This window comes from Cricetulus griseus, chromosome 4 (assembly GCF_003668045.3).
Source record: "Cricetulus griseus strain 17A/GY chromosome 4, alternate assembly CriGri-PICRH-1.0, whole genome shotgun sequence".
Classification (NCBI taxonomy): Eukaryota; Metazoa; Chordata; class Mammalia; order Rodentia; family Cricetidae; genus Cricetulus; species Cricetulus griseus.
Window position 1 is genome coordinate 79,306,389 of NC_048597.1, and position 12,709 is coordinate 79,319,097.

Below are 12,709 nucleotides of genomic sequence, written 5' to 3' on the forward strand. Positions count from 1 at the left end.
TACAACCAGATGAACTGATGATGACTTATTAGCAGCTGGGTGAGCTAGGGTGGAAGGGTGTCTCACCTCGGACCACCGTGCCTGGATAGAGGCAGCGGTATTGCTGGCTCCAGTAGGCGGCGATCCTGGTCCCCTGGGGCAAAAAGCGTGTAGAGGCTGGCCTCACATCTATAATCTGGGAGAGGACAGGGCTGAGGGTCAGAAGGTGACTAGGAAGGCAGTGACCAGGAACAAAGCTCTTGGCCACGGCCTTTCGGCCCCTTCCTCCAGGCCTTGGAGTCAATACCCCTCTCCCACTCACCGCCTCCTGCAGTAGCTGTTCCAGGCAGTAGATGTGGGGACGGTTCCCACGCTCACCTTCCACCACCACACGGTATCTGCAAGGCCAGGGTCAAATGTACAATAGGCAGTGGCCAGAGAACCCCCTTCCTTCCACAGACTGCACTGCCCAAAACCTACCACTGCCAGCCTGCCGCCTGGGCCACAGGATTCAGCTTCAGTGTCTATTACCTTACTATATAAAAATGGATTGCGTTCTCACTCTTCCTGTACCCAGCTTCCTCATTTATATAATTCAGGGGCTGGAAAGTATGTCCAGCCAGATACCCCAATTCCAAAGGAAGGCTGCAACACCTCACTTCTCCACTTCCTGCTGGGCCTACCTCTGCCCAACAGAGATCTACACTGGGGCAACTCCCAACTACTGGTTTTAGTGACCCCTCAGAACCCTACACCACTGCTCTCCCAGCTTAGAGAGGCGTGGGGGGGGGAGCAGAGCCGGAACCCCAAATGTCACTCACATGTCAGGAGAGTGCACGGTATGCACATGCCCTGCATACAGCAGCTTGTCATCCATAGGAATCAGCACACGCAGGCCATCCTTCAACTCGTCCTTGTCAATGATGCAGGATCGGGGGGCTGCAGAGAGGTGAGCAGTGAAGTCAGGGGGCGGCCGAGGATGTTAGGGAAAACCATCCCAGGCCGGCCTGATGACACCACAGGTCCCCTCTAGGAAATGAAGGCTGTGAGGTGTCCAGGAAAAGCTGTAGGATGTGTGTACACATGGCTGTCCCCGTACTCACTGGGTCCCACCTGCTCATGGGGTGGGGAATGGGTAGCCCCCTTTCCCAGCCTTTACAGACAACTAGGAAGATCTCAGACAAATGTAAAGCCAGGGGTAACAAACTCTTTCATCCCATAGATCAATACTTGAGGTCCCGGGATGTGAAGCCCCCAAGAGATGGCAAGGATACCTTCCTCCAACATTGAGCCCAGACCCCTCTGCCATGTCCCTAGAATGGGGTTCTTTTTCCCCACCTGAGCCCCTACTCCACCAGACAGCCCATCCCAGGTCTCCTTAGTCCTTCCCTTTCTCTTCTCCATAAGACCCTTATACCCGGTCCCGTCAGCAGTCAACATGAAAAAGAGCCCAAATGGGGCTGGTGATGGTGGCCTCTCATCCCAGTGACACATGAGACAGGAAGACTGAAGGTGCAAGACCAGTCTGAGCTACACAGTGAACTCAAGGCCAGCTGGGGCACCTTAGTGAAATTCTACCTTGAAAAGTTAGAAAAAAGGCTGAGGGCAGAGCCTAGAATCCCCCAGTTAGGAGCTGTGGGTGTGGCTCAGTGGTGGAGCACCTGCCTAGAATCCCCCAGTGAGGGTCTGGGGTGTGGCTCAGTGGTAGAGCACCTGCCTAGAATCCCCTAGTGTGGGGCTTAGGACATGGCTCCACCAGACAGCCTGCCTAGAATCCAAGAATAAGGAGCCAGAAGCACTGACTGAGGATGTGGCTCAGTCTGTGTGAAGCTCAAATGAATAAATAAATAAAATCAGGCAGCTCTGGAGTCTGGCAATGGAAGAAAAACCTACTTCTTTGTGCCACGGGCTTCTACACGCATGCTCAGGGCAGAGGGAACATCACACACCGAAAGTTGGGCTTGAGAATGCCAGTTGCTTTGGCCAGCGGAGAACAAAATGCTAGCTCTGCACAGTCAAGGGGAGACCTCCTGGTTCTCAGCCACACACTTGGGCCCTGGTTGTTCCACTCTTACCCTTGTATTGCACAGCGCATGACAACTGGGACAAAGTACTGTAGAGCTGTAGCTTGAATCCTCACACCCCATCACACGCCCTCAGCATGCCAGCTGCAGCCTAGACACTTATGTGAGGATGTGGCTGGCTGCTCCAGAATGACTAAGATAACCCAACAGGGATGGCCTATCTCTTCTTCCAATCTGCTCACCATAGTTCACATTCATCATCCCTCCTCCTAGCTCAGACCCTAGGGTCCAAGTAACCTCCTCAGGGCATCCTTAAAACACCTCTAAACTGTATCCACTAAAAATAAGTGGCCGCTCACACTCCTGGGACCCATCTTATAACATCAGCCCTCACCTCTTCCTACCTCCATCCTTACATGTCCGTTCACACGACCCACCCCCACAATCTAGCCATTCTCCCACCGAACTCCTATCATGCTCTAAGTTATCTCTGTTCCCCTCCCCCACATGTTGTCCAAAGGCAGCTGAGGCTTGCTGCCAGCAGCTACCTGCTAGTCTCCCTGCTTCCTGCACAGCCAGGTTTACAGTAAGACACACACACGGAGCCCCTTACTGTGGAGACCTATGTCTCTGAGACACTTCGTGTGTCTCCTTGCCGGCCCCAAGGTTTAACATATTATCTGCCTAACCCATCCCTCCCCATTCCACACCACAGGCTGGCTAAGCTGGAGCTAAGCTGCCCCGGCCTCAATCTAAACATTTCCAGGCAAGTGGGTGCGCGCATACACCCACCCACCCTCTCACAACACCCACCTGGGGTCAAAGGTCGCTCTGTGGCCCCACCTCCGGGCAAGTGCTCATCCTCAGAGAAGCTGGAGTCCTGGTTGGGTTCAAAGTCCTCCTCTGCGGCCATACACTCCATCAGTTTACTCACAGCACCTCCTTTTCCTCGGTTCTGGGGGAGAACACACACACTGATGGCTTTGCACAAGGCACAGGTCATTCTGTCATTCTGGGAACATTCCTTGGAAATCCAGGGCCAGGGTCAATTTGCAAAGACTACGGATATGAGCACTGGAGCCCAAGCCTTGTGTACTCAGCGCAGTACCTGGTACTCAGTGGCCGCTCAGTGCCCTCCTTATGTTATCACAACAGACACCTTGGCCTCCACCGTAGAGAAACTGAGCTGTCGCAATGCAAAATGAAGTTGTGGGAAAACGGGGCTATGGGAGTAAGTTATGGCACAGCCAGGCACACCATGGCCCTCTGTCAACAGAGAAAGGCCTTAGGACCCCCAAGGGGAGCACTGCTGAGGAACAGGTATCGGGCAGTAGTTTGGATGTCCCTGGGCCCGAATAAGATGGAAGCTTGGCTGAGAACCAAGCCGGCACATAGAAGACACTCAGGCTTGTCACAACTAGCCCCAGCATGGGGTGGACAATGCACTAAGGGGCATTCCACGCCCACTCCTGGAACCAAGCCCCGATCCAGCCTCAACTTACCTCCTTCTTCACCTCCTTCCCTTTGGCCTTGGCCTTGCTCCGTCTGGCAGTTGCCAGGGGTCCTGTGTGAGGTGCCCTGGAGTCAGGCAAGGCAGAAACACGAGCTGGTGGCAGAGTGGCTGCTGACCCAGCCTCTTTCCCCTTCTTCTTCTAGAAGAGAAAACAAAAGGTAGAGTTGTCAGAGGGCATGGAGGGCCCAGCTGCTCAGGCGAGGAGGTGGGTAGAGGAGATGCAGCTCCCAGAACACATTAAAAAGTCCAGGCCTGGGGGCTGGAGAGATGGCTCAGAGGTTAAGAGCACTGACTGCTCTTCCAGAGGACCCGAGTTCAATTCCCAGCAACCACATGGTGGCTCACAACCATCTGTAATGAGATCCGGTGCCCTGTTCTGGTGTGCAAGCATGCATGCAGATAGCTGTATACATAATAAATAAAATTTATAAAAAAAAAAAAAAGTCCAGGCCTAAGCTGGGCATTGGTGGCGCACGCCTTTAGTCCCAGCACTCGGGAGGCAGAGGCAGGCAGATCTCTGTGAGTTCGAGGCCAGCCTGGTCCAGAGTGAGTGCCAGGATAGGCTCCAAAGCTATACAGAGAAACCCTGTCTCAAAAAAACAAACAAACAAACAAAAGTCCAGGCCTTTTCTCTTCAAAGGAAGAAAATGATACAATGCCTTTTCACCTGGAAGGCTGGGGTGAATGTTGTGTAACAACCTGGAGGACTTTCGCTATCCTATGAGCCAGTCTTCCCAATATCCTGGACATTGCATAGGTCCTTATCCTGAGCTTCATCTCTCAGTGAAGAGAACCCTTCCTTATGAGAGAGGTCCCAGGTACTCTGCATCCTTCATCAGCAGAATCCATCCTTGTGCTTATTACAAATCCTTCCTCCCTAGGCCCTAGCCCTGAGCTCTGTTTCTCAGCCAACAGAACTCATTCTTACAGCAAAGGCCACAGGTGCTTTGCTACTTTGCAAGGAAGGTTGGATGTAGTCATCCCGGAAGCTTTGTTGCGATGACTGTCATATGGAAATCTCTTTCCAAAGTCTTACTGTGCTTAAACCAGTAAGAGAAATAAATGGAGACACCAGACTCTGGGAATTTTGACCCAGAGCCTGCTATAGTTCCATTCTTCACTTTGCATGGATCTATTCCCTGTGAGGCCTGACACTTGCAGGGTCCCTGATAGTGGAGCACTTCCCATGCCCGGGGGACTCTCATCATGTCACACCCGAGACAGGGCTGACACTCCTCTCTCCATCATACAAGTGTTCTAGATTTTCATCACCAATTACTAAAGTTTTATATATTTGGTTGTGTGTGTGAGTGTGTGTGTGTGTGTGTGTGTGTGTGTGTGTGTGTGTGTGTGTGTGTATGTATGTATGTATGTATGTATGTATGTGTATTTGTGTGCCAAGTGTGCATGTGATGGGCAGAGGACAACCTGCCAAGGTCACTTCTCTCCTCCCACAACGTAGGGTCCAGGAATTGAACTCAGTCAATTGTCAGGCTTAGATCACACGGACTGATAGGCTTTACACACTGAGCAATCGTGCCAGCCCTCACAATTACTTTCTACCATTACTGTATAATTTATTGTACCAACAGACAAACATAAAACATGCTAAAATGTGTGAGTTTCTGCAACAACCCTCCTATTGGCAGCCTGTATATCGTTACAGAACTTCCCACAGGAGCACAAAGCCAGGTAATCATGCAGAAACATTCACATATGAACTTTTTGTTTTCTTTACTGGGGATGTTTCATTAACTCAGAGCCTTGGGCACATTAGGTGGGGGTTTACTGCTAAGCTGTGCCTCCAGCCCCTCACTAGGGGATTCTAGACAGGAGCTCTACCACTGAGTCACACCCTAGCCCCTCACTGGGGCATTCTAGGCCTAGGGATATAGGCAAGCACTCTATATTTTGTTTTGCTCAACACAGATTGACTAAAGTCCTATAAGAAATGTCCTCTTCGAGCACCAGAGGTTCCATTATGCTGAGGACTGTCCCATGGCACGGAGGGACCAGCTAGCTTTATTTAAGCACTCATCCAAATGCTATCAAAACCCAACAAGAACAACAATAAAACCTTACCAATGAGTTCTAGCAGCAATCTTCCTGGAAGGGCATTTAAAATGGCTTAGCTGCTGCCCGGCCACCTGTGAAAGTGTGTGAGACTTCCCAGGACTGCAGTGAAGGCTCCTCCTGCTTGAGTTTCTCAATTCAGAGATCTAGGCACTCTACCCTGTAGGTGGGTGGGAACTGGCCAATGTCTTTCAAACAGGGGCATCCAAATAAAGAACTGGAAATAACCTAGGTGTCCAACAAACTGACACAGAAGGTGGCACCCACACCTGCTGCCTTTATAAACTTCTGCTGAAGGCTTGCTCAGGGAACCAGCACACTGAAGCTCTGCTTCAAACCTCAAGACTACAACATGCATGTGGTAGATGGATCAGAAGTTCAAGGCCAGCCTGGGCTATAAGAGATCCCATCTAAAAAATCTAAACCAGAGCTGATCAGATGGCTTGGGAGGCAAACAGCTTTTCATGCAAACCTGGTGGTCTGAGTTTTGACCATCAGAACCCACATACGTGCGAGAGGAGAGAAATGACTACACTAAGCTGTCCTTTGGCCTCCACACGTGTGTCGTGTCACATACAAAGACAGACAGACAGACAGACAGACAGACAGACAGATACACACACACACACACACACTAATCAAATAATCCAAGTGCTGGGGTTATATACAAGAGTCACCAAACCCAGAAACCTCTTTTCTTTATAAACCGATTGTGTTGGCTATTTTGTTATAATTAACACAGGTCCCAGGTACTGATTTATTCTTTGATGATGGGTGAGAGACTAAGGCCCTCTTTCAGGAACAGGAAGAGAAAGCCAGGTTCCTCCTGACCACCAAATGTGATGAGACCTTCCACGGGCATACTGCCAACATCAAAGTCACAGGATGGAGACCAGGGGAATCTGTGCTGAGCCCTTACCTTCCTGGGGTCCTTCCTGTCCTTGGCTCGGCCGGTGTCCTTTCGTGGGCTTGGGGCACCACCCTTGCCACATCGGGTAGGCTTGGGTGCTGGTGCTGTGTTACTGGGCGCCTGGACTGCGGCTGAGGCATCGTGTAAGAAGATGCGCTCACTCCGGCGTCTTGTCCACAGGTCATCATCACTGGCCTCTGGCCCTGCCTCGAAGCCAGGCTCCTTGGGGCCACGTATCTTCCGGGGTTTCCGTCCCTTCTCTGAGGCCAGCTTGGTTTTGTCTGGGCTGGTGGGACCAGAGGCCCGGGTGCCGGGTACCGGGGCAGCCATAGACTGGCCTGGCTCCCCAACCCCCTTCTTGGGCCGCAGCAGCCCAGCAGGTGACTGCTTGGGAACTTTGACTTCACTGTCTGAGTCTGTATACTCGAACTCTGTGCCTGGATGTGGAGAGGAGTAGGTAGGGTCACCACAGACCTTCCCATTCTTGGGCCTGCAAGGCCACCAGCAAGAAATCCACAGACCCATCCCACCCAGCGGCACACTCTCCTGTTACCAGGAGGAGGTAAAATGAGGCTCAGAGAAAGACAAGGGCTCACCCAAGTCCCCTCTCCTCTACCCCATGGCTGCTCCCCACCCGTTACCCCAAGAGTACTACTAAAATATGGAGGCCCTAGACCCTCGTGTGTCTCTATACTGCCTCTCATGAAAACCCCAGAACCAGGCAGGTTGGGGTGAGGGCTGCACAGGGAGGCAGTAGAGAAAGCCCCAAGCCTGAGGCCTGTCTTCCTACCTTCTAACAGATTCCCTTCCTGCTCTTGGGGTCCTTAATCACCCAGGCCCACTCCTTGCTGGGAGGCTCCTCAGAGGTCCCTCCCCTCATCCTCAGGTGACCCTCTTCCTTATGTCCTGGATTGTAAAACTTGGTTCCCTCAGCCCAGGGCACAACAACCTTGACCTGGGAAACACTGGTATGCTACAACCCACCCGATCTCCCAGAGTGTTCCCTCTCTGTTCACAGTCCCTCTGCCATCAAGACAGTCCTTCCCCATACTTCTAGCCTCTCTATCCATATTGTGGACTATCTGAGCCTGCCCTGGTCTAAAAACAGCTGAGTTCTCTTGGGGTGTCTCCTGTCCCAAAACCTCAAATTAAGCACAGAGCCAGCACCCAGGGGCAGCATTCTAGGAGCTCAGTCGGTGGCATGTCTCTTTGAAACAAAGGCTAAAAGATATGTCTATCATCTCACAGACCAGATAGCCTGTCCAGTTGACAGTGCTCTAGAAGTCCAGCAGCCCCCAGCAGAGGAGCTGAGAGCCCAGCCCCACTGACACCCAGGCAGTCTGTTCACAGGGACCCCCATGGGAGGGACAGCCTTCTCAGAGGTAGCCACAGTGGTGAGGATGGCAGGGGGTGGCTCTTGTGGGATGTCCCTTCAAAGCTTAAAGATCATGTTAATTAACTTGTTAATAAGCTTCTCCCTGATGAAATGTCAGGGATGCAGCTGCAGGTGGAGGGAGGCAGGCATTCCTGTACATGAGGAGGGTTCAGGCCTTACACCTCAGGCTTGTTGAACTTTGGTGGTTCTGAAGTGTGGCACAGTAGTCAAGAGCTGCTAGCCTACAGCTGGTTGATGGTGGTGCACGCCTTTATTCCCAGCACTCGGGAGGCAGAGTCAGGCGGATCTCTGAGTTTGAGGCCAGCCTGGTCTACGGAGCCAGGCTACACAGAGAAACCCTGTCTCAAACAACAACAACAACAAAAGAAAGAAAAAAGCAAAAAAGGGGGGCTGGAGAGATGGCTCAGAGGTTAAGAGCACCGACTGCTCTTAACCTGAGTTAAGGTTAAGAGGTCCTGAGTTCAATTCCCAGCAACCACATGCTGGCTCACAACCATCCATTATGAGATCTGGTGTGCAGATATACATGGAAGCAGAATGTTGTATACATAATAAATAAATAAAATCTTAAAAAAAAAAAAGCAAAAAAGAGTTGCTAGCCTACCTAGTCTTCACAAAGTCCTGGGTTCCATCCCCAGCAAAGTACAAAACCTGCCAGGTGGTGGAGGCCTATAATCACAGCACTTGGTGAGACAGAGGCAGGAGGACTGGAGTTCAAGGTCATCCTCAAAGCACAGCCCCTTGTGGAAACACTAGAACACTGGAGAAAGTGCTCTTAGAAGAAAAGCATGCAGCCCAAGGCTCAGACCTCTGCCTTACACCCCTACTCAGGAATGGGGGCACGCTGGAAGTACAGGGTGCGTGTGCAAAAGAAATGAATCCTGGCTCAGAAATCAGGAAAAAAGAGACCTAAAGAAAAGAGTAGAAGGAAGCCATTCCAAAATCTGTCTAGCCATACCTGTGAATGAGCCCTATGGCCAACCAGCCACAGGGCAGACCCAGAGCAGCTGGAATGACAGCAAAAACTGGCCTGGAGGCCAGGAAGATGGTTGGGCCTTGCAAGGTCAATTGAGTTCAATTCCCAGCGCCTATGTAAAAAAGTCAGGTGTGGTGGTGACTTGTAACCCAAAAGCTAAGGGTGCAGAGACAGGGGCTTTGACCTAGCCTACTTAGGGAGTTCCAGTCAGTGAGAGGCACTGTCTCAGAAAAGGTGTGGAGTACCTGAGGAATGACACTAGAGGTCATCCTACTGCCTGTGCACACCACATGTATTCACACACACCCACAACTTGAAAAAAAGACTAGAGAGACCAAACCAGTCCTGTCAAGTCTCCCGTTTACTAAAAGAAGAGAAATACTCACAAAAAACAAAGATGGTCTCACTTTGACCAACTTGTCCTCCATAATGCTCGGCACACAGTCCACACTCGCTTGACAAAGAAGACACAAAGAACCTGACCCTAAGATGAGCTCTGGACGATGCCACAGCAGCTAAGGCATGGTGACATATGTCTGCAACCTGAGCACCCAGGAGGCTGAGATAGGAAGACTCCAAGTTTCAGGCCAGCCTGAGCTACAGAATGAGAGCAAAAAAACAATTCCTATCCCAAGCCCCCACCTCTGTCTCAGGTAGTCTGTGTCAACCTCACCGTGTCAGGATGACCTTGAACTTCTGACCCACCTGCCTTCACCTCTAGAGCAATGCTCACCATCACACCTAGTTTATGCATGGGTAAAATACAGAGCTCTGTGCATGCTAAACAGTCTACCTACCGAGCCAAATTCTCAGCCCCCAAATCAGTTTTCAATGCATGGGAATTTCACTGAAGAAATAAGACCATCAAAGAAACAATCAACTGGAAACTGCAGTACTGGAAATAAGAAATTTGCTGAAGAGACTTAGAGCTGAAGGGAGCTGATTAAGACCAGTCCTCATAGGTCAACACAGCTGTGATCACTGGGAAGACAGCCTCACAAGGACTCTCTGAATCAAGCTGGCCTTGTGGGCAGGTCTTCTTTATTATGTTAATTGAGATAAGAAGAGCCAGCCCAGTGTGGGTGGCACCATTCCCTAGGCAGGAGTAAGTTTTTTCTCCCTGCTCTTAATTGGTTGGAATGTGATCAGCTATGTGATGTTCCTGACACCTTGACTGTCCCTGTCCTGCTTTAATAGACTGTAAACTGGAGCTGTGAGCTATAATACCCCCTTTCCTGCAAATTGTCTCTTATCAGGATAGTTTATCACAGCAACAGGAATGCCACTGGACAGAAGTAAGATAGCTCAGTGGGTTAAGGCCCTTGTTGCACGAGCTTAGTCAACTTAGCTTGATCCCCAGGACTCATGCAAAGGTAGAAAGAGAAAACTGAACCTATGATGTTGTCCTCTGACCTCCACATACATGTATGCAGTGGCAAGCACAAGCATGCGTGCACGCACGCAGACACACACACACACACACACACACACAGTTAAAAAGAAATAAGCAGGGCTGGAAAGATGGCTCAGAGGTCATGAGCATACACCACTCGTGCAGAGGACCCAAGTTCAATTCCCAGCACCCATATAGGAGGCTCATAATAACCACTTGTAACTCCAGGTCCTGGCCTTTGTGTGTACCTGCACTCATGTGCACATTCTCTCTCTCTCTCTCTACACACACACACACACACACACACACAAATAAATCTTCAAAAACAAAAAGGGAAGGTTTATTAGTCCCTCAAAAGGCTAAACAAAATTCCCAAACCACACACAACAAGTATAAAGAATTAAACACATTTCTTCACACATTAAAAAAAAAAAAAAACAACACCTGAACAGACATTTAAAACAGTATTAACTATAAACGCCTTAAAGTGGAAACAACTCAAATATGCATCAACTCACAAGTAGTTGTGATACGGAGATGTACCATGTGGCTTATAAAACAATGAAGTGCTACAACTGTTACCAACCACACAGATGACCTTCAAAGCCACTGTGGTGGATGAAGATGCCAAATACAGAGGGCATGTGTTACAGGGCCTCATCTCTACACAACATCAGAAGCAGGTAAATCCAGAAAGACAGAAATAGCTGGTTAGAACAAGAGGATTTGGAGGGAGGGAGGGAGGGAGGGAAGGGAGGGAAGGGAGGGAGGGCAAGTCTATGCACAGCACATGTACAGAGGTCAGAAAACAACTTTCAGCAGTCACTTCTCTCATTCCATCACGCACACTGTGACATACATGTCCGTATGTACACACCACCTACACAATAATACATTTTGAAAAGTTAAAAGAAGAACACCAGAATGACTATGTAATAGCAGATAAAAGTGGATTTTAGAACAAGATGTCAAGAGGGTAACAAAATATTAAAAAACCTGTATGCACTCAATAACAGAGCCACAAATATGTAAAGCAAAACTTGGCAGAATTAAAAGAAGCAGTATTGAATTCTGCAAATTAATGCTTTTTTTTCCCGAGACAGGGTTTCTCTGTGGCTTTGGAGGCTGTCCTGAAACTACTCTTGTAGACCAGGCTGGTCTCGAACTCACAGAGATCCGCTTGCCTCTGCCTCCCGCTGGGATTAAAGGCGTGCGCGACCGATGCCCGGCTTGAATTCTGCAAATTAAAGTTGCAGATCTTAGCACCTATCTCTAGCAAAATGATGGAAAGAGTAAATCTGAATATACAGAATCACACTGGTGTGACTAACAGTTAACAGACTATCAGTACATATTACATGTTTACTTCCCAGGAGTATTGTAGAGCTTCAGGTAAATTTTCTTTTCATTGAAATAATATAATGTGCTTTCCAACTAGAATGGAATCTGAGCAGAGACCCACACGATGGCCAAGCAGCCACCCTCAAACGTCTGGAGAACAAATAACTTTTTGAGTCATCACTGGATCAAAGTAGAAATCACAAGAGAAATTTAAGATTCCTGAGTAATAAGAATCGAATCCCAAAAGCATCAACATGTGTGAGAGGCATCTGAAGCTGTGTTCTCAGAGGTTTTATATCTTCAAACAATGTTCCTATTGGAAAAGAATAAGATCTCAAATCAACCACCTGAGTGTCTAGCCTGCAAGACAGGAAGTGGCTACAAATGACTGACATACCCAAAGAAAAAAGAAGGAAGCAAAGAACAGAAATCAATAGACACAGGCTGGTGTGATGGCTTAGCAAGTAAGGAAGCTTGCCATCAGGCCTGAAGACCTGTATCCAACCCCCAAAACCCATGCTGTGGAGAGAACCAACTCCCAGAAGCTGTCTTCTAATCTTTGCACAAGCACCATGGCAAGCACACACACATACATACACATAAAATAAATGTAAAAAAGAATGAAAGAAAGGGGGAATTAATGCAACAGATAAGTTCTATCCAGATGGATTAAGGGCTGTATCAGCAATAAAAGAAGACAAATTACTACAGACCCTACAGACATTAAAAGTATGGGGGCAGGGAGAGGGCAGTGGCTGGAGAGATGGCTCAGTCAGTGCTTAAGAACACCTGGGGCTCTTCCAGAGGACCTGAGTTTGGTTCTCAGCACTCACATGGTGGCTCACAACCATCTGTAACTCTATCTATCTCCATGGAATCTGACACTCTCTTCTGCCCTAAGTGGTGCACAAACATACACAACAGGCAAAAGACCCAAACATACATATGGGTCAGAGAGAGTGTTCAGCAGTTAAGAGAGCTTGCTGTTCTTGGGGAGGGGTCTTATTCTCCATTCACTGCTTCCAATAAGAGCCAGTCTAGTGATCTAGTAATGGGTGGTATGTATGATACCTCGTGCTGCATACAACTGAGTAGGTATCGAGA

At 49.3% G+C, this 12,709-nt stretch overlaps 1 protein-coding gene across 1 annotated transcript in view; it reads right to left on the minus strand.

The window, feature by feature from the left end:
- Tnrc18 (trinucleotide repeat containing 18) overlaps window positions 1–12,709 on the minus strand; it is a 94,162-nt gene that overhangs the window by 11,567 nt on the left and 69,886 nt on the right. The window contains 6 exon segments of the mRNA XM_027413546.2: window positions 67–175; window positions 302–377; window positions 801–918; window positions 2,817–2,958; window positions 3,506–3,655; window positions 6,509–6,936. Of these exon segments, the coding sequence (XP_027269347.1) occupies window positions 67–175; window positions 302–377; window positions 801–918; window positions 2,817–2,958; window positions 3,506–3,655; window positions 6,509–6,936 (1,023 nt within the window).